The sequence below is a fragment of the Peromyscus californicus genome, unplaced genomic scaffold (genome assembly GCF_007827085.1).
Source record: "Peromyscus californicus insignis strain IS unplaced genomic scaffold, ASM782708v3 Scaffold_21__1_contigs__length_65335640, whole genome shotgun sequence".
In the NCBI taxonomy this organism is placed as follows: domain Eukaryota; kingdom Metazoa; phylum Chordata; class Mammalia; order Rodentia; family Cricetidae; genus Peromyscus; species Peromyscus californicus.
The window spans coordinates 18433720-18455899 of NW_026294514.1; the positions used below are offsets into that span (position 1 = coordinate 18433720).

Below are 22180 nucleotides of genomic sequence, written 5' to 3' on the forward strand. Positions count from 1 at the left end.
TTCCGGGGATCAAACTCAGCTCAGCAGGCTGGCAGCAAGTGCCTTATCCTCTGAGCCATTGAACCAGCTAGTACGCCTATGAAATCATAACCTTTCTTGAAAAGTTCTTTTAAAAAAATCAAACTCGCAAGAGAAATTTGTAAAAAAAAAAAAAAAACAAAAAACAAAAAAAAAAGGACTCTGTTATTGTTCAGGAGCTATGCTTCTCAATAATTTATTAATTTCTCTTTCTTTCACTATAAAACATATACCTAAAAACTCTTTTTCCCACAGTTAAGTTTGCTTTCATAGATGCCCTAACGAGTAAGGAATGGAATCAAATGGGAGAAAATCACTGACTCCAGCAGTCCTGAAGGGGACAAAGACTGGAAGGGAGAGGCCAGGATGTCTCAGATCCAGGCAGGTATGGCTGGTCAGCCAGGAAGGGTTCCTGCTACCCTGATACACTCTTCACAAAAAACACTACTACTGTTTTTCCTCCTCCAGGTCCCTTCCCTTTCCTATATGGGAGAGCAGTTCAAAATAACAAATAGAAAACATACTTGTTATTTACCCAGAAACCAAAGGGAGATGAGCAGGGGTGCTCTTCAGGGCTGATAGCCAAGATACAGATCAAAAGCCAAATGCAATTTAGTCCACCTCAGGCAGAAGCAGTAATTGAATTAAACTTCCTCTAAATATGATAAGTTTGGGGCTCTTAAAGCCAGGCACAAAGAACCAGGTTAGCATGAGCTGCTACATAAATGGATGTACTGAGTTCCAGCCTCCACCCACGGGGAGTTTGATAAGCTGGCCATTGCTTCTACCACTCCATGGCCCAGCTCAAAACTGATTAAGCTACTTACGGGGCTCCGGGGGCTAATGGCCTGGCCCACCAAGAACACCACTGTCACCGATTTAAGTAAGCTGCTTGGCATGTACAGTTTGACTATTACAAGAAGGAAAAAGAAAGGGCCGTGTGGGGAGACAGCGGGGTACAGGGAAGCTTTAAGAAGCAGGCTGCTCTTTTATTCCAAATGGATACGGAAATACTGCAATTCCCTCTTCCTCTGACACCAAAACTCGTTTTGAAGGGCCTCCTTAAAGGGCAGTGCTGTTTTATTCCACCCCTCCGTGCCCTGACCAGCCGATTCCATTGGGTGCTTGCCTATGGGGAAGGTGGGCAGGACTGGAGGAGCAAACCGGTCTAAACTTGACAAAGAATATAGACTCATCCTAGCCTTCTCTCAGGCTGCTCCAACTAAATGCTACATTAGTTTGTTTTTTTATTATTATTTAAAATAACTGCCTTACCTCCACAAAAAAGTCTTAATATTTTAAATTAAAAAACGGCATACCAGAAACCTTGAAAGGTAATTGAAAGTCTGAAAAATGATGGAAGTTTTTGAGCAGAGCTCATTTCTTTTGGGTAAACCAACCAGAGGAAGAAAGGGCAGACTCCGAGCAGTTCGAGATTTCTGAAGGTTGTCACAATTATTTTTTGATTGGTTCTTCAAAGAATCAGTATTTATTTAGAAAGTAATGCTTTCATTTAGTGTCTAGCAGCTTTTTAGGGAGTGTGTTGTTGATTTAAATGATTAACCAAAGCGAAGCATACTCAGAACTTAGGGCTGAGCACACAGAGCCGTGGTTTCTTCCTGGCTGCTAACCTGGTCAATCATTAAAAGTACACGCACTGACAAAATAGTAAAAGCTGGTTTGACTCTCTTCTGCGCTCTGCTGTGCTTTATTAAACTTTAAAAGTTATCCAGCTGTTAGATTTCAGCACACCTGAAGGCCTTACGCATTCACTCACTGCCTTTCTCACACCTTTTTTCTTCACATAATTTTTAGTTGAAATATTCATATCACATAAAATTATTTTAAAGAAAACAATCAATGTATCTTTAGTATGTTCACAAGGCATCATCACTCTCTAGTTCAGTCCTGGAAGAGATCCCATATCCATTGGCAGTCTCTCCTCACCTCCATTCTTTCCAGAGCCTGGAACCACTGGTCTATTTTCTGTCACTGTGAATTTCCTCATTGTGGACATGCCACTTAAACTGTTACAAAGATACATATTTTTTCCTCTCTGGATTCTTAGCATGATAAGGCTCATCCATGTTGTAGTGTGGATCACTATTTCACTCTTTTTATGGTTAGACAATGTTATAAAATAATGATAAACAAGACCTCTCAGTTGATGAACATCTGGGTTGTTCCTCACCTTTTTTTCTATTGTCAATCACGTTGCACCGGCATTCTTACAAAGGTTTTGTTTCATTTGTTTTGGGGACAGGATCTTGCTGTGGTAGCTGTGGGGCCTCAGTCTCCTGGAGCTGCAGGTGCATATCACCCTACCCAGCACTCATGGACAAGTTTTCATAAGGACATACGTTTTTCCCTCTCTTGGGCATATACTTGGGAGTGCAATCTCTGGATTATATGGTAACTCTAACTTTTTGAGAGCTGCTAAACTGCTTTCCAAACGGCTATTCCACTCGACTTCCTACCAGCAATGTGTCAGAGTTCCAGTGACTCTCCATCCCCTGGTATTGGTCACAGGATCTTTTTATACTAAATCTCCCTCCTACTCAGAATACAAATTAATGGAATGTGAAACTACTACAATGACAGATTAATTCTATACCAAAACCGTAACCCACAAAGTGACTTCTGACCGGAAACAACCACCGCAAAGGCCCCTCTGAGCACTCACCTGCTGCAGGTCAGCGAGGGAATACAGGTGGATCTGCTGAAGGAGGTACTCTCTGGGGAAAATCCTGAAAGCAAAGGCAGACACACAAGTGACCGATGGGCCCTGAGACACACGTTTCCTATGTTAAGTCTCCTTCAGAATTCCGTCCTCTGCCCTCGGCCTCTCCCCTCCCCACCCTCTGAGAAACCTCTAACACCACCTTTTCCTCTGATACGTTTCTTTGTAACACAAATACTATAAATAAATATGATTTGTCATTTCGAATGTTATCTGAAATGCTATATATTATGTAGTGTTCTAGGACACATCTGATTTTTGTTGTTTTGTCTTTGTTCTCTTGGTTTTTGGAGATAAGTTTTTGATATGGAGCCCCCTGTGGCCTTGAACTTAAAATCTTTCTGCTTTAGCCCCGACAGATGCCGGGATTACAGGAGTGTGCCAGTCTGCCTGGCCTTGCTTCTGGTTCCCTGTACTAGTTCTGTCTCTAACAAGCTGTGTGATCTTACGTACATCTCACACCCAGCTTCTATGCGGGTCCGGCTGCTATGACGCGTAACGAGAACAACTGAACTTGATAGCTCTAACATCTTAGCAGCTGTAACAATAATGTGCTGATCTGAATAAAAACGGCCCCAAAAGGCTCGTAGGCTTGGATATTGGTCACCTTTTGGTAGAACTGTTTGATAAGGATTAGGGGGTGTACTCTTGTTAAAGCAGGTGTTGTCACCAGGGGTGGATTTCGGAGGTTTTAAAAGAATCATGTCACTCCCAGTGTGCCTCTGTCTACCCTCTGCTTGTGGATCAAGACACAAGCTCTCAGCTGTCCCTGCCACGCCTTGCTCAGCCATCATGGACCCTAACCCTCTAAAACCACAGGCCCAATTAGATGACATATATATGTCGCCTTATTGTTACAGCAACAGAAAAGTAACTAATTCAACTGTATCTCTAAGGGCATATTGAAATTAACTTTAGATTTGGGGCGCAGATGGTAACAATAGTATAAAACTGTAAACTGAGACTCTCCAATAAATTTCATTAGCTGTTGTCAATTTCTAGGATCTAGACAGATGGCAGTGAGTGAATCAGAAACAGTAATTGTGGGCAAGCAGCTCCCGAGAAAGGGAGCCAAGTAGAGACCGTTAGAAACAACACACACACACACACACACACACACACACACACACACACACGCACGCACGCACGCACGCACGCACGCACGCGCGCGCTCATGGTAGGGGGCAGTATACACCTGCAATCCCAGTACTTGAGAGGTTAAGAAAGGGGAATCTTGAGTTTGACTTCAACCTGGGCTCTACAGTGAGACCCTGACTCAAAAAAATAAACAACACAAATGGAAACACTAGCTATACAAACCAAATCCAAAGTCGAACTGACAATGGCTAGTATTTTCTCTCTGTCTTACATGGTACTATGCAATAATCTTGTGGTTTGGTTGTGAGCCTTAGCTTTTAACGGCTGCACTCTCCCTCCAGCTCTATCTTGTATTTGAAATGAAACCACCTTACTCAACTAACACGTATGACCATCATTAGATGCCAAGCACCAGCAAGTCTCCATATCTGAGTCCAAGAAGCATGGAGCCCAGCAAGGCTAAAGGATATAAACCAACTGGTAATTAGATTACAGCCTGGAAACACTGAAGCATGGGACAAGCCTTTTAGAACAACAAAGCCCAACTCTGGCTACCCATCAGAATCACTGGGGCAGTTTTAGGAAGTGAAAGAACTTACTTACATACACGGGGAGAGAACAGAAGTCACTGTTAAGCAAACATTCTCCTATTACTAGCACAGCCAAGGTTTAGAAGCCTAATATATAACTTGCTGGGAAACTTCCTTATTCAGTCTTCCAGTTAAGGATAGGTTAGTCGCCAAACTCTAGCGGTGAACATATTTAGCTCTCTATCCATCTTCTGTTGATCAAACACACACTATATACCAGGTCCTGTACCACACTGCTGAAGGGTAATGAATCAGCTGGACAAAGACGTGGCTCATGGAGGACCAAACAGCTACATTCTAGGTTGGAACTGTAGGAAAGTAGAGTAGGAATGGAAGAGTTATACTTCAAAATACAGCACCATTCACAAACCACATGGTGAGGGCATTGCATTATGGAAACAGAACGTGGATCCTGAGGCCAGGCTCCCTTCCTCTCCAGTGGTCCAGGGCTGATCTGTGGGAGGAAGCAGAGCACACGCCCCATGGGGCTGGCAATGTCTAGGGAAAGGGCTGCCATGCTGCAGTAGCTTTCCTAGAGAAAGGCCCCTTGTGGAAAGCGGGCCATAGTCTGAGGGATCAAGAGATACAACCAACCTTTACTTCATTGACACACAGGACAGTGGTGATCAAGAGACCACTCATTTTAAGCATCAATAACAAACAGTAAGAGGAGCCTATTTTTAACTCATCATACATCATTTCACCCCGCCTTGACAGCTGTTCTGAGCATTAAGTATAGACCCATTCTATAGAAAAAGAAATGGGCTCAGAGGTAAACACTAACATGCCCAGGATCATGAAGCTGGGATTCAAGGTCAAGACTTTCTAAGGACAAAGGACTGTGCTCTTTCCAGATTCTTGGAGTTGAGGACAGGAAGGAGGGAGGTAGATTCAAACTGACCATCTAATTTAGCTATGGTATTTGTGCTCTTTGGTATAATTGTATATTATTTCTTTAGGGCAGCAGCAAAATAGTCACTGACCTTTGTGCACACATGCTTGTGTGTGTGTGTGTGTGTGTGTGTGTGTGTGTGTGTGTGTGTGTGTGTGTGTGTGCACGTGCAAGCATGTGTGTGAATGTGCATGTGGAGGCCAGAGATTGATTGCTCTCCACTAATGTTTTTAGACAGGGTCTCTCATTGGCCTTGGGCTTACCAACTTGGTTGAGCTGGCTGGCCAGGAAGCCTCAGAGATTCTCCAGTCTCTGCCTCCCCTGTGCAGGGATCACAGGCATGCATGGCTGCTACCAACTCTTTACATGGATGCTGGCGACTCAACCTCAAGTCCTTATGCACACACAGCAGCATCTTACCAAAGCAGGGCATCTCCTAATCTGGTTTTGTTTTATTTTGTTTTTTGAGAGGCTGGTTTCTCTATGTGAGGCAGACTTCACTTGTGGAGCCTCCAAAGTTCATCCAGTGCAGGTGTACCTCAGTATACCCAGCTCCTGCACCTTCTTTCTCAGGGCAGGAAAGAAGATGGAGAGAATCTGGCAGGGATTCCTGACAAGATATTCGAAGCTCTTTCTCGGGCAACGACAAAGGGATCTTGAAAGGGGCAAGTGTACACATATGAGGGACTTCTTCTAAGTACTGACAACGTTTAGAATAGGTGGAAGATGAGGAAGGAGTCAAAGATGACTCTGAAGTCTCAGGTGTGGGTGACTGCATGGTGATGGCACTGGCCAGCATGGGATCAGGCTATTATGGAGGGAGGATGATCAAGTTATCCTCTATGTGCTAAATATCCAGAGAGAGACGGGGTAAAGGATGTCTTACTTCAGCACAGAGTGGACACCTGGAGCTGTGAGGATTGATGGAACAGATAGAACAGAAACCGAAGGGGAAGGAGATAAACATAGACAGGGGTTACTCTTTATGTTACAGTTTCTGGAACCACCAAAATGCATTCTTTAATGGTCTGCAATTTTCCTCACGCTGGAAAAATATGTTTTGAAAAGGACATTCATACAAAAGTTGGTGTCTATGTTTCCTTGTTATTTGTAAAATGCTCATAGTCTTAGCCAGGTGATGGTGGCACATGCCTTTAATTCCAGCACTTGGGAGCCAGAGGCAGGTGGATCTCTATGAGTTTGAGGTCAGCCTAGTCTACAGAGTAAGTTCCAGGACAGCCAGGGCTACACAGAGAAACCCTATCTGGAAAAACCAAAAAACAAAACAAAACAAAACAAATTCTCATCCTTGTGGCATTGATCCAGCTTCCCCAAATGTTTACAACTTATATAGCCATAGGATAGTGGTCAAACCAAGCAATTAATGATTACCGAAGTTACAGTATTTATTCATATTCCACCAATGATTTCATTAACGTTGTTCATTTGTTCCAGGATCCTTTACAGAATATAACACTGTATTTATGATTATGGTCTTGTTGTTGGACATACTTAAGTATTTACAAGTCACTTGAGACCCAAACACACGCAGAAAAGAAAAATCTAGGACATGGTCTCTTAACGGGATTTTAAGGGCAGCAACATGCAATATCATCTTCTAATGGGGAAGACAGAGGGTGCTGGGAAGAGATGGAAGGAAGGAACCATCATTTGAAAGGTAAATGCTTAATAATGAAGTCTCTTAAATAAAAGCGATGAGGCAGCAGTCCTGAGAAACAGGTACAGTGACACAAGTATGGACTGGACAGTGATCTTGCCACGCCACCTGACCCTTTCACACAAGTGTGTGGACTGGACAGTGGTCTCGCCATGCCACGTGACCCTTTCACACAAGTGTGTGGGCTGAACAGTGGTCTCGCCACGCCACCTGACCCCTTTCACACAAGTGTGTGAACAGTGATCTCGCCATGCCACCTGACCCTTTCATTAGTGCAGGGAAGCACCTGTCAGTGTAGAAGGACTGAAGGAAGGGTGACTGACATAATCCACAGCAGGGACAACCTGTTATGTTTTGATATTAAAACTCTCCCTGGTCTAAGGTCCTAACATGTCTATGATTAGAAGCAGATAGGATGCAATGATCATCCATAAACTAAATCACCCTAGCATGCCCTTGAACTCCACTAGACAGCCAGAGTCCTTAGCTACCCCGCAAACAAACACTGTGTTTTACTGCAGTAAGGCAGGTCTCATGGCAGGACCTGAGTTTGCTGCTTCAGTGAACACAACTGGTGAGCACGAGGAGAATTTCCAGTTTCCTCTTCCTGGGTTCTTCTTGCTTCCAAGCCCTGTTGTTCTTTCTACAGCAGGTCTGGTCTCTATCATCTCCACTCTACTCCTTCAGCATTATCTGTACAGCTGAAGGGAGTTTTGCATGTATGTAATGTTGCTAACTGTGTAAATGTATTTTGCATGAATTTATTTTCCCTCTCCCTTTAAAAGAGACTCTATGTTCCTCCAGAAGCATGCCATCCACTGTCTCCCTGTGTCACTCTCCAGTGATGAACACCATCATTTATATGAGGTCAATCACGACAGACATAAAAACTGGAAAATGCAATCTATGTGGAGAAGATAAAGGAACTGAGTCTACTGTGTCTGGAGAAGATGTGTGTCCAAAAGATTTAGTGGTGGCCATTAAAATACAGACTTTTACGAGAGATAATGTCACTCAGCCCAAGAGGAAGGAAGTTGTGACTAAATACACTGGTGCCAAATGGAGGAATAAATTTCCAGAGAGAGGCAGGTGGAACCTGTTAAAATGCATCTCCTGTAGAGATGCTTGTTAATGTAAATGAAAGAGGATTTTCCTACAGACATTAGAGACAGGGCTATGCTCCTGTGCCTAGAGGAGGCATATGGATTTCCACAGCAGGGCCACAGGGCAGACATGGCTTGCTGCCCCTGTCTCCCCTCTCCCTGGAAACAAACTGAACTGGGGACACATTCTCTAAATTGTTTCCTTCAGGCATACTAACCACAGGGGAAAGACAGGGTAAGACACAAATGTCAAGATCATGATAGGCAGACCATGGCAATTTCCTATCTACATGACACCAAGGGCTGCTCTGCTGTGGCTTGGATCGTGTAAGTTGGCCCATCAGATGCAGGCTCTTGAGAAAATGGACTGAACTAGCAGGGATGCCTGGAGTCATTTCTTCTTAGAGTCTGAATAGGAGCTGGAGTATAGAGGACCTTGTTATACAGGGCCTGCTCCTGCAGCAGTCAGATGCCTGAGGCAGATCTGCCAAGGGGAAGGCACCTGAGGGGATGCAGTCACTTAAGGGACTATGCTGGTAGAACCACTCATGTCTGAGAAGCAAAATGTGGTGTCCCTTAAAGATACTTATGCCAGCATTAATTTCACCATTAATCCATTCAATAAAGCATGGGTGATTTCTTGCATTCATGACCAGAAAATACTTCTGATTGTTTTATCTCCTATGCATTTAACAGATACCTCTGCAACTTGTCACTGTGGTTAAGACCCTAAAATCAGAATCTAAAATCAGCACACATTTCACTGCATGGAGCAGATGTTGAGCTCACACTATGCAGAAGTCAGTATGCCTGCCCCTGAGGATTTGGGAAGACATAGATTTTAAACATACAGATACACATGCGGGGTGAAGGAAGCTGGCAGGACACCTGGTCAAGAGAGGCCTCCAAGAATGGGAAATCAGGAGTTAATGAGAAGAAGTGGAGTGGACGGGTGGGTGGCATTTCGGGTGGAGGGATGGAGCAGTAGGAGGCACCCAAAGGTTGGAGCATGCCCGGGGTTTTACTCAATCTCTCCTGGGCAGGCTGTGTTTTCTGGTTCTCTGTCTGGGAGGGTATACCACGGAGTGTGAGCTTAGAGAGTTAGGATGTATCCAGCCAGTAGGATGTATGTGCATGTGTGTGTCTTGTCATGCCGAATCTACTTAAGAAGAAATGGGGTGCCACAGAAGTGCCCTAAGGAAGACAAGGACATGCTGAGGGCTGCGACTTTAGAAGATCAAGGAGAGCAGAAGGGGAAAGAAGGGGGCTGAAGGGAAGGGTCTTTTTGTTTAAAGACTAGATGAGAAATAAAGAGGTCTATGGAGAATTTCAGGGTTAGAAAGCTCTTCACCTCAATCTTCAGGTCACAGTGAGCTACACACAGAAATCTGCACTACTCAGTTTCCCCACTAAGTCAAGGATGTAACTGGAAGCTGTGTTTGCCGAAAGAGGCAGGAAAAGGAGCCCTCTTGCTGGGCTGTTGGAGGAGAAGCTGGGAACTGTGAGTGTGGCCAAATGGAGTCTGCAGAGCCTTCCCAGGCAGGAGATTCCTGTCTCCAGTCTGTGGGGTTCAGGTGGAGATATGATTATAAGGGAGCCCAGGACAGCACAGATGGGAAACAGAAATGACTGGACCCTTGAGAAAGAGTGCCAGAAAGATGTTTACAGGGAGAAGCCTGGGAAGGAGCCCTTCGACAGGGAGAATGACAGAGAAGAACTGCAGCAGGGAGGCTGAGGAAGGGGATCTCAAGGAGCAAAGGAATCCACAGCACACGAGGTGGCGGTGGGTCAAACAACTGGAGGAAGGCTCTCAAGAGCACCCTAGCAAACAGGATTCGTCAGGGACCCAGATAACGGTTTGCAGAGGAGGGAAGACAGCATACTGCAGAGGGGAGGATGGTAGGTGACTCTTCAAAACTTAGCTGGAAAAGAAAGGAGAGGCTGGGCGGTGGTCCAGTGCTCGGGAGGCAGAGGCAGAGGCAAGTGGATCTCTGTGAGTTCCAGGCCAGCCTGCTCTACAAAGCAAGTTCCAGGACAGCCAGGCCTATCGCACAAAGAAACCCTGTCTCAAAAAACCAAAAAAGAAAGACAGGAGAGAAAGTGGGCCACTGCTAAAGAAGGATATAGGATTGAGAGAAGAATGGGAGAGACGTGGGCATACTTATAAGCGAAAACAAAGAAGTCAATACAGCAGCAGGAACACAGACATAGGGGTAAAGAACAGAGCCTGCCCCAAGAAAGATCTACAGGAAAGGGGGTGTGGAGCCAACGGGAAGTTCTTTCCAATACACAGGCTCGTGTGTGAACGCACACACATCACACACACACCACATACACACACACACAATTTCTTCATTTTATTAAAATGTTATGTAAAAGGTAGTATTTATTAATTTCACCTATGTAACTTCCAAATTTCACCACATTAGGATCACAAAGCTGCAAACTAAGCAAAGGGTATCTGACTTTGCAGTCCTGTAGTAAACAGGATCCTTGCCGCAAAAGATCTCTTTTGTTGTCAGATGAGGCTGCTACCTTCCTTCGGGCTTTCTATGCATTCAGTGACCTCCCTGCACTATAACACCATTAATCATCAGGCCCAGCAGCATTTCCACGGCAGGCCAACCACATGCCCTGCCCATGACAATGCAAATTCGTCGAGCTGGTCCTGCCGCTCAAGCCAAAAGACTAAAGAGATAAGGAAAGTCAACTCCCCACGTCTCATCCATCAAAGGAAACCCCATCACTGACAGGTAGCAACGTCAAGTTCTCTGGTACCAAAGAAGCCTGAAGAAGCCCGCCAGAGGACCGCAGCCATCAGCTAGCACATCCAGATCCAGTAGCAACGGTTCTATTTTATCATCTTTGGAAATGTCTGACATACTGGGAAGGTAACTTAGGCTTCGTTTATAGCTTGTTCTAATGAGGAAAGTGAGAAAAGATGAAAACGAGAAAGGAAAGAGGTCATAGAGGATTCAGAGCCCTTATTTTAGCTGACACTTGGGGTTAAACATTCGGAGATAATTGCCTAAGAAATCAAAGGCAATAGTCTTAAAAAAAAAAAAAAAAAAGCTAGAGAACCTCATTTCATTTTGTTCTATGAGATTAAGTTAAATAAATCAAGACTCATTTAACCTGACTAATTTCCGAGGACTTCAACTCCCACCAAGCCCCAATACTCATGACAGTAAAAGGACTGAGTCAGGCTCTGAGGGAAGCGTGCTCTTCACGAGATTCTGACAGAATTATTAAGGTATGGAACTCATCCAGGAAGCTCAGTTCTCAGAGATACACAACTGGCAGGCACTTAAAAACCCAAAGACTGGGACTGGAAAGAGGGCTTGGTTGGCAGGGTTCCTGCTGTATAACCCGGAAGACTTGAGTTCAGTCCCCAGAACATACATCAAGACACCAGGCACTGAGTGTGTTATGGGGGCAACCCACCACTTCCTGATCGGATTCAAGGCCTGACCCACAGGATGGAACACAACATATGCTGTAAACCGGATCAAGAACTGTGAGCGGGGAGATCATAGGCCCTGGGGAAACTCACCACTATAGTTTTGATAAACAAATGTGATCAAATGCCTTCTAAATACTCGTTTATATCCACAGGTGAGTGCAGCTCTAGCTCATTGTCGGAGAAGTTTCTTACTGCACAGGAAGTGGTTGACACAGAAACTGTTACCAGTCAAAGTGCTTAGGATAAGGGATGGTGAAGTCCTCAGCCCGAAGTGGGATATCGGCATCACTCTCTCCAAGGCTTAGGAAATCGTGGGAGAGGGGACAAAAAAAAAAAAGACGGAAAAAAAAATAGCAGAACTGGAAGATGGGAAAGTGACCTACAGAAGATACCTTCTGGACATGATGTGGTAGCTACTCTCACAAACTCACTATACTGTGCACATATAGATGTGCATAACATTGGGCCTGTCAACATTTCATCATAGGAGGGAATATGATTCATCCCTCTCTGAGGGATCTTTTTATTTTTTAAGTAGATTTTTGAGTGCTATTTTACTTTTAAAGATTTTAAAAATTAGTTTTAACTATGTGTAGGTGTATGCACATGAGTGTAGGTGCCTACAGAGGCCTGGGGAGTTGGGTGCCCCTGGAGCTGGAGTTATAGTTACAGGCAGTTGTGAGCCCCCCCCCCCCGCCCCCGCCCATGTGGCTGTTAAGAATCTCAGGTCCTGTGGAGGAGCATGACATGCTCTCAGTCCTAAGCTATCTCTCTGGTCCCCTGAAGGACTACTGATAGTTAACGGCAGCTGGGGGAAGGGTGTCACTTTCTTTAGTAGCATGGTCATCCATGAGTAGCCTATGCTCTGGTAAATAACCTCCTGCCCATGCTCCTTCAAGCAACCCTAATTAAACTCAGTGGCTCACACACACAAAGACATGAAAGTGGAGGGAGCCTTGGGGGAAAGAAGGAAGCTTTCAATGAGAGAAGGTGATGGGCTAAAAATGATTTAAATTCGGTATATACATGTATGAAACTGTCAAAAGAATAAGAACATGTTTTTTAAGAAGCCAGGTGTGGTCACAAGTACTTCCAGTACTCTGGTGCGGGGGCAAAGACAGGGAGACCCCTGGGGTTCACTGGCCAGCCAGCCTAGCCAAATCAGTGAGCCCCAGGCCAATGACACACTGTGTCTCAAAAAGCAAGCTGCACAGCTTCTGAGGAATAACACCCTGGGCTGTCCTCTGGCCTCTACATGCACATGCACACGCACACGCACATGCACACGCACATGCACACATGATTAAAGTGAAGGGGGTGTTGCAATGGAAATATCTCAATTCAAACAGGCTTTAAAGAAAAAACCTGCAACATACATATTCACATACACAATCAAAAAGATAATGCCAAATGCAAACCTCCAGAATTTGATTCTGAATTATAAGGGCCTCAAAGAAAAATAGATAGAGGTGAGTAAGGGATGATTTACAAAGAAAGCCATTTATTCACACATTACTACTGTGTTTTTCAGGAATATGTGATCCAGGGTAGGTAAATTGTAGTGAGTTGCAGGAGCCACTGTGTCTTTGGTTTGGAGGGCACAAGCACCCACGTCGGAATCTGTAAAAAGCACTGAGAGGCATCCCAGGAAGAAGCAATTTGGTGTTCGAGATAGGAGCTGCAAACTCTCTTGAAATAGTTACTACATTAGGCTGGATGTGGAGAGGATTCATGCGTCCAGCTATGCTCTGAGCTAATGGAAAAACAATTTGAAATCAAAGGCAGGTATTTCGATGAGAACCCACATTGAAGAAATAAGCTTCAATCATTTCTCTAGATACCTCATTTTGCTAATCTCATTGGTTGAAAAAGTGGCAAGATTGCACGAGGTATTATATCTGAGTAGATAGTTACAAGAAATAAGGGTTTCTTTTACCTGGTCATTCAGAAAGTATGTGTAAGCTACTTAGCAACAATCTAAAGACTGGAGTAGCGATGCTTGGGAAGTAATTTAGGCTGTGATTATACTGGGGTTTGGTTATAAAAGTGACAGATCACATCACTTTTATATACCCTAGCTCAAATTCTTAAAGTAGTTTAAATAGGAACAAGAATGTCATACTTTTCCTACAGTGTTCCAGAAAATGATTTTAGGTAATGATATCTATCTATCTATCTATCTATCTATCTATCTATCTATCTATCTATCTATAATTTAATTTTGGAATAAGACAAAATTACTCCTAACTTTCTGAAGTATTTTTCAGTAAAGAGTTGTACATATATACAGTTTAGTATTTTTAATGCACGCCTTCCCAGCACTCCTTCCTCAAAGCCCACTAATCTCTTCACTATGGCGTGGCACTGTCTTGCAGCCAGTCTCTAGGTCCATTTTAGATTTATGATAGTGATATGTATATTTGTACATTAAATATCTAATATGTATTTTTGGCTGAATGAGACCTCTGGAGAAAGCCAAAGAAGGGAGGCACTACAAGAAAACAGGAAGACAGACAACTTGCAAACAACATTTCTACGTTTGGTCGAAAAGAAAAATCCCATAAGGCGGTAGGAGAGAACCTGACCTTCACACAGACACTGTGGCACGTGAATGCCTCTACACACACACACACACACACACACACACACACACACACACACACACACACACACTTTATGATAGTGCTGTTACTGAATGGACTTACTCTTCTAAAATTCAGTATTAACCACATTTTGCACACTTAGATCTCATTATTTTTATAACAAGATATTCCTAAGATCAGAGACACAAAACATACTCTGGGTGGATTTTAAGATCTGTGTGTTCATAATAAATTAACCTCTTAAATTAAGCATATTTTTTCTCTAACTCCCCATTGTGAGTGTGCGTGCATGCGTGCGTGTGTGTGTGTGTGTGTGTGTGTGTGTGTGTGTGTGTGTGTGTGTGTGTGTGTTTGTAGAGGCTGAAAGTTGATGTGGGGAAACATTCTTAATTGCTCTTGCATCTTATTCATTGGGTCAAGGGCTCTCTATCAAACCCAGAGCTTGCTGACAGGGTTAGTCCTGCTAGCCAGTTTGGTTTGAGGGTTCTGCCTCTGCCTCCTGAGGCTAGAGTTACTCGCTGGCCACCATGCCGGGCCAGCCAGCACTTCCACAGCTTTCTGGTACCCACAATCTGGTCCTGAGGCTTGTGTCACAGGTACGCTAGCCACTGAGCCACCTCCCCAACCCTAAATAAAGTATATCTGGATCACAACAGAATGCAGAGTTTTATATCAAATATTCCTTCCACTTACTATGCACCCCTCCCCTGTGCGTGTGTGTGTGTGTGTGTGTGTGTGTGTGTGTGTGCGCGCACGTGTGATCGGGCACCAGAGGTTGGCACTGGCTATATTCCTCTGTTACTCTCTACCTTAGCTTGAGACAGGCTTCTCACTGAACCTGGAACTCATCACTTCTGCCAAGCTGGCTGACCAGGAGCCTCAGGGACCTGCCTGTCTCCACCCCACCAGCACTGGGGTTACGGACATGTACTATCAGGCCCAGCTTTACATGAGTGCTGGGGATCCAAACTCAGGTTTGCATGGTGGATGGCAGGTACTCTGCCCAGGAAGCCATCCTCCCCCAGGCTCTGGAGGAAGGTATTTTACCATCTCATTATTTCCTAGGACTCTTTCTGAGTGTAGTGCTCAATAGTAATATTCTTTTATGCCTAGGAACACAACAAAATAGCAGTTTCACTCAGTAATTCATGATTTTTTTTTTTTTTAACATTTACTGACATTAAAGATGTTCTGTCAGACATACTGCCTCAGACCTGTAATCCCAGAATTTGAGAGGCTGAGGCAGGAGGACTGTCAGGACTTTAAGTCCAGCCTGAGTATAGACTGGAACCCTATCTCAAAAGTGTACAGCTAAGTGACATGATTACATGAAAAATAGAATACAATGAAACCATTTTAATGGGAAAGAAGCATGGGTAGAGACAAAATTCTAGAAAACAATGCTCAGAAGTGGAGAACAGTGGGTGCTTTCTTATTTTTGTTTTCTATGATGAATCATAGCTATTGCAACAAGTAAAACCCAGTTTGACCACATGAAATTGTGTAGTTGAATCTTGGTAACAGTATTTTATCTACTTAATGAACTTATTCAACATATATTTATTGTATATGTCTATATATATATATTATATATACTAACAAAAGTATTTATTAGTCTCCACTCCATATCAGGTGCTGTTCCAGGCCCTGGGGATACAGCCATGTATCCCCAAAAAGCCATGGCCTGGTGTAGCTTACCTCTTAGGGGAAGAGCAGAAGCATATGTTGAACAAAGACAAAATACCATACCATGCCAGCTGTGAATAGGCAATGAAAGAAGACTGGAGGCATTAGGGGCAGGATGCTAAGTTGCACACTGGTGGGAATTCAAAATACAGTCAAGGATGCTTCTTTAAAGTGATGATGCATAAAGACATAGAAGAGGTGAGCAAGCTGGTGATATAGACACTCAGGCAGGAGCCTTCTTAGTTTGCTTAAGGAACAACAGAAAGGCCAGTTTGACTGGAACAGAGGCAGGAAGTGGTGGGAGGCGAAACAGAGACTTAATGGGGACAAGACTTTGTGCAGCTTTGGCTTTGACTTGGAGTGGAAGGTAAAGCTATTAGATTAGTTGGGCCAGAAGTGATATCACCCAATCTGCACATTATCTGCAGCCAGAATCTTAAGAACAGACTGAAGCAGGGGACCAGTGACTGCGACAATCCAGGAGAACACAATGGTGCCTTGGACCAGGTGTCAGCACCGAAAGTGGGAAAGAGGAGATAGTTTGAAGATGAAGCTGCCAGGGTTTGCCAAAAGGAAGTGTTTGGCCTGGGAAAATGGATGGATGGAAGTGTCCCAAAGTGACATAGGGAAGAGGGTGGTGCTGTGGAATAATCCTTCTGTACACTGTAAATATGTATTACTCTCATTGGTTAATAAAAAACTGACTGGCCTATAGCTGGGCAGGAAGAGATTGGATGGGAGAGCCAGACTAGGAGGATTCTGGGAAGAAGGAGGGTGGAGTTTGGACTAGGGAACAGATGCAGAGAGAAGGAAGATGGGCATGCCATACTGCGAAAAGGTACCAAGACACCTGGCAAAGCATAGATAAGAAATATGGGTTAATTTAAATGTAAGAGTTAGGCAGTAACAAGCCTGAGCTATTGGCCAAGCATTTATAGTTAATATTAAGGCTCTGTGTGGTTACTTGGGAGCGGCTTGCAGGACAGAAACTTCCACTGACAGGATGGTTTACAACAGGAGGTGGGACAGGGATTTCGAGCTTGGTTTGGACATAGGAAACTTGAGATATTATTAACCGTGGAAACACCATTTCATCCTCTGGACTTAGCCTCAAACTTCCAGTGAACTCACTAGAAAACCTGGGTAATTCTGGGTAAAACAGAAGGGGACCCAATAAGATCCTGACAGGATAATGTTAATAAAAACAGCAATCTGGGGCTGGAGAGATGGCTCAACGGTTAAGAGCACTAGCTGTTCTTCCAGAGGTCCTGAGTTCAATTCCCAGCAACCACATGGTGGCTCATAACCATCTGTAATGAGATCTGGTGCTCTCTTCTGGCCTGCAGTCAAACATGCAGACAGAACACTGTATACATAATAAATAAATAAATCTTAAAAAAAAAAAAAAAGGAAAAAAACAGCAATCTGCACGGCAGAAAGCACCTATTGGTTAGTAAATCTAACATTTTGGTGGGAACTCATACTAGATATAATCACCATCTCAAATACAATGTGAAACAAGAAAAGGAGACTAATGAGGAAGAAGGAAGTCAAGTCAGGATGCTGCTTCAGAGCCACCAGCAAAGACGGAACTTGACAAACAGCAGGCCCCCATTTCCCTTCCCCGACACTAACCCAACCCTGCGCTGCTCACCAGGAATCCAGGCTTGAAGGTACTGACTACCCTCGGCCAGCATTGGAAAGAAGAGAGTTTAGATTTATTTCACAATGGGCACCTGGGCTTTACCAGCCTATCAAGACCCAACTCATACTTCCAATGCCAGAGAGTGGGAACTACTGGAGCAGCCATGTAATTTCCAGAACGGAATGATTTGAGCACTCAGAAGAGAAACATGGGATTTAAGAGAAGCTTGTCCAGCAGCTGGTATCAGTCTCAGGGATGTTTTCAGTGGCCTAGCGTAAAACGGGGGGTGAGGGGGATAGTTGAAAGCTTTTCAAATTAATTTTCTTTTTTAAAGTTCTTAGGGGTTTTTTTTAGTGTTATCATATTCTTATATGAAACGATAGTGAGAAATGATAATGTTTTTGTTTGTTTTTAGTGTCTGTTTTGGCTAGAGACATACATAAAGCAACCCTGCAGATACTGCTATACTTCTGTTTTAAGTTTCCGGGTCTGGGAAATGGTGACCTATATAAAATGTATTTGCTGGCACTAAGCCAGTGTCCTTCCCGGCTCCCCATGGGTGACACAGCCTGCTGCTGAGCCCAGGCACCCACCAGTCAGCCATCTTACCTTCCGCTCCCCACTGTGTGCCGACCGCCCTGTCCTTCTTCATACTCTCTAAAGGACCTCAATCAAGTCTTCAGGAGGAATGAGAGAGAGTCCTCTTGGCAGCATCAGCCAGGAGTGGTGACGCACATCGGGGTGGCAGTGGCAGGTGGGTTACTGAAAGTTCAAGGTCAGTCTGTTCTACATAGTGAGAGCCAGCCTCATTTTTTAAAGAGTATGGCGACCTCGGATGTCACCATCATTTACTGGGGAAGTAGCAGTGATCTGAGCATGAGAAAATCCAGCTCCAGCTGGGCTCTGCCGCTCACTAGCCTTTCTCTGAGGGCAAGGCAGAGCCTCTCAGCTGCAGTCCTTTCCTTCTTTTCTAAGTATCCTTTGCCCTATGTGCCTAAAGGGACTGCTATAAAAAAATTATAGATTTCCGGGGAAGTCTCTCTAATTGATAAAAATCCTAATAACTGTTAGGAATTCTGAAAAGTGTTAAATGGCATGAATTTAATGATGGACAAGCTCATACCGTACAGCTAACTGATGCAGGTTTCTATCTTAGCTCTAACACAGAGCAGAACAACCTTGTCCTCTAAAAGCCTTCCAGGAGTCAGCAAGAGATGTAAAGCAATGGGCACCTAAGCGTCAACTGAGTGGTCCAGATGATCACTGCTGGAAGAGACCACTGAACAGAGACAGGAAGAGGCGGCATCTGAGCAGGCTGGCTGAGAGTGGCTGGGTGGGGTATCTATGACCCACCAGGAGCCATGTGAAAGATGAAGCCATACAAGTAATCACGGTCAGATCACAGGGACCAGATGACCACCAGGAGTGCTGTCACAGTCTGCAGGTGGCTGAGCTATATACGGTCTAGTCAGTCGCTCTATGGCTGGACTGCTGTTACCTGGACTAGTTACGGGATCCAGCAGAACCAGGATGCCCAATGAGCAAACTAGAGAAACAGGCGACGAGAGGCCAGACACAGGGGGACAGGAACAAAAAGTAAAAGAAGCATGTGACTAGCTCTTTGTGAACCTTAAAGCAAAGCTTACAGAGTTCAGGCTATAGAAAAGTAAGAAAACGATGTGAAATGAAGCGAAATGGACGAGGTTACATGGATGTGTTTTTTTCAGGCTTCAGTGACTTCTATGGACACATAGTGGAAACAGCCAGTAGGCAGCTAGAGACACAAGCTGGTGGTGATCTCTTCCCAGTCACTGTAGACTTGCAGATGGATCATGACGCTCTCCCTGCAGCTGGCCATCAAGGGTCCTGAGGCAAGGGTACCTTCCAGCATGCACGGGGCTGCTGGACAGTCTCCAGTTAGGAACTGGGAACACGAAGAAAGGCAGCAGCGGAGGTGTTGCCTGCTGTTAGAGAGCCAGAGGGAGGCACCGAGGCAGCAAAGGAGCAGATGGGAACTCAAACAGCTGGAGGATAAAGAAGGCCACGAAGACGACAGACCCAGGAGAAAGGAGCCACAATGGTCAGAGGGTCGCCAAAAAAGGAGTCTGCAGAAATCACAATGTCTTCAAAGAATGCAATTCCCAGTCTGGGGTCAAGTAAGTGAGTGGGCCAAGAGAAAAGGGAGGTTTTCTTTAAGTTTTAGTAGTCAAAAGGATGCCTGAAGACACAGCGTAGGCAGTGGTGGGAGAGAGGGCTACTCAAGGACAAGGTATTAGCTAGTCAAATGTGCTACAACAATCAGGACAGTTCTGAGGGATTCTTCTGTGCCGTCACTGCAGGGCCACAGTCCACATCTGGGGACCCTCCTGATGATGCACTCTTTATACGGAAAGACCCAGGCTCTGTGATGCCTCTAGGCTCAGCTTCTTCTGCCTCTTCCTCCTTGTTTAGCTCTTGTCTCTTCCTGAGTTTCAATGCTTAGTTGAAAACAGGCCAGCTAACATTACCGAGCACATCCTCTGTTCCAGGTACTTCCCCCTACCTTTAGACTTTCTCATTTATAGGTGAGACAACCAGCTCTGAGAGCTGTTACAGAGGTGAGCTCTGGGGCCCGAATGTCTAACTTTGGGGCCTATAAAGCCACCTGCACTGGTGCTATTACATTATTATTTTTGTCCCCTCTTTGGTCTTGGTGGCCCAGCTGCAGTCTTTAGCTTTGTGGTGACCTGGAATTGCTACTCCAGGGAAGCATGCTGTACCAGCCTACCCCCAACCCATCCTGTGAGAAACGTCCAAGTTGACCTCATACTGTTTCTGCTAGCTCTATAAGTGCCTTCATGTTTGTCTTTTGACAGAACAAAATCTAAGAATGCTGCCAGCCTTCGGTACCCTAACCTGGAATGAGAGCTGGGGCTCCAGTATCCAAGACACAGCGTTCTTATCATTTACGCTTACGGATCCAGGGCTACAAATCTCAAATGCCTACACACCCAGGAACATCTGTGAATGAATGGGACTGGATGAGATTAAGAAAACAGGACAAGCATTATTTGACCTTCCAGGAGCTGCTGGGCTTGTAGGGACAACGGGAGTAGCAGAGGCTACAGTAAGGCAGAGAGTCCTAGATCTAAGCCAGATTTCTGCTACATAAGGATGAGGGAAGCCCTGTGCAAGGAGAGCTTCAGAATTTCAAAGAGAAGCGGGAAGCTGTGCGTGCGTGCGTGCGTGCGTGTGTGTGTGTGTGTGTGTGTGTGTGTGTGTGTGTGTGTATGGGCACATGTGGTGTAGGCGTTATATGGGAACTCCCACTTTTAAAATGTCATTTCAGAGCTTAGTGGAAGCCATCCCTGTAAGGCTAAACAAAACAGGTCTGTTGGCCAAATTTAGCCCTGAGGTTCTCCTGTTTTGGACCTCTGATTTACACCTATCCTCCTAGCCCTGAGCTGAGCTGAACATACAGGCAGTTCTTCCTCCTGTCCCTCCAAAACATGTCCCTTAATGGCTGCTGATCCCATGCTTCCTGACACCGCTGCAATTTCCCAGAGTTCTTCACACACCTTCCTGTGTGGACACGATAAATAACTCTTCTAACAACACAGAGTTAACGAGGCCTTGAGCTAATTCAGCAGGGTCACCATCTGGGAGTCATCAGAAACAGGACTGTCAGCGCTGTAAACACTTGAGGCTTCATAGAAGACACTGACTCGTTCTACACTAATCAGTGCTGCCAGTCAAGATTTGCAGCAGAGATTCGAGAACGAGACATCCATTTAACAACAATAACAAAAACAGTGAGGATGAAAACCGTACAGTCATAATAACAAGGGGCCTAAAAGCAAACTGTGACTTCCCTAATAAGGCAGAGACCGAAGCTGGCTCCCTGGCGGTCAAGCGCCAATACGATTAATCAGTCTGTTTCCAGTTTTCTTGAGACAGCAATATTAACAGTTTGCTTTACTCTGTTTATACGGTGCTGACAGGTCTTCGGCATGTTGGGCCTACTTGCTAGTGATTAATGACCACTCTCATTCTGAAGTCAGACCGGGCAGGAAGAAAATGCCTTTTATGACTAGTTAGGAACCGAATTCTCGGGGATTTCTGTTGTTGTTTCCCTGTTCCCCATCAGCACCTCCCTCTGTTAATCTCTTTATGAATGTCTGAGAATATTCATTCTCCCCTAACTGGTCCAGCTTCTTTCCCTGCCCTGAGATGCTCTGTCCTCTGCTTAAAGAGGGACCCTAAAATGTACACTATGAATGAGCTCGGCATCTGGAAAGGTATTGTTGGCTTATTTTGTTATTAAAAATCTCCTTTCTGTAGAAATGAAAGAACAGGTGGGAAGCGGCTCTGGAAATGGGAATTTTAGCTTATTAAGTAGGTAATAATCTCTTTTCATATTTACAGCTATATTTACAGACGAAGAAGACAGCAGAGCTGAAATGATATACTGGTTGCTGCAGGAAGTACTGTCACAGAAAGTCTGAGAAATCACTGCATTAAACAGTCATATTTCAACAGAGGTCAAAAGATTTGAGATAATATAAGAGGACCCACCCTGTCCACATACTTTCCCATATATATAGAAAGCTGTAAGAGCACTACTTACCGATAGTACACTGATCTTTTCTATTCACTTTGTGTGCATGTGTGTTGGTGCACACGTT

The 22180-nt window shown here is 44.6% G+C and overlaps 1 protein-coding gene across 2 annotated transcripts in view; it reads right to left on the reverse strand.

Annotated features, from left to right (window-relative positions):
* Nucleotides 1–22180, reverse strand: part of Plekhm3 (pleckstrin homology domain containing M3) — a 165030-nt gene that overhangs the window by 67844 nt on the left and 75006 nt on the right. For both annotated transcript variants that reach the window (XM_052749688.1, XM_052749689.1), the window contains exon 6: nucleotides 2702–2765. In XM_052749688.1, coding sequence (XP_052605648.1) covers nucleotides 2702–2765 — 64 coding nt within the window. The remainder of the gene's footprint in view (nucleotides 1–2701; nucleotides 2766–22180) is intronic.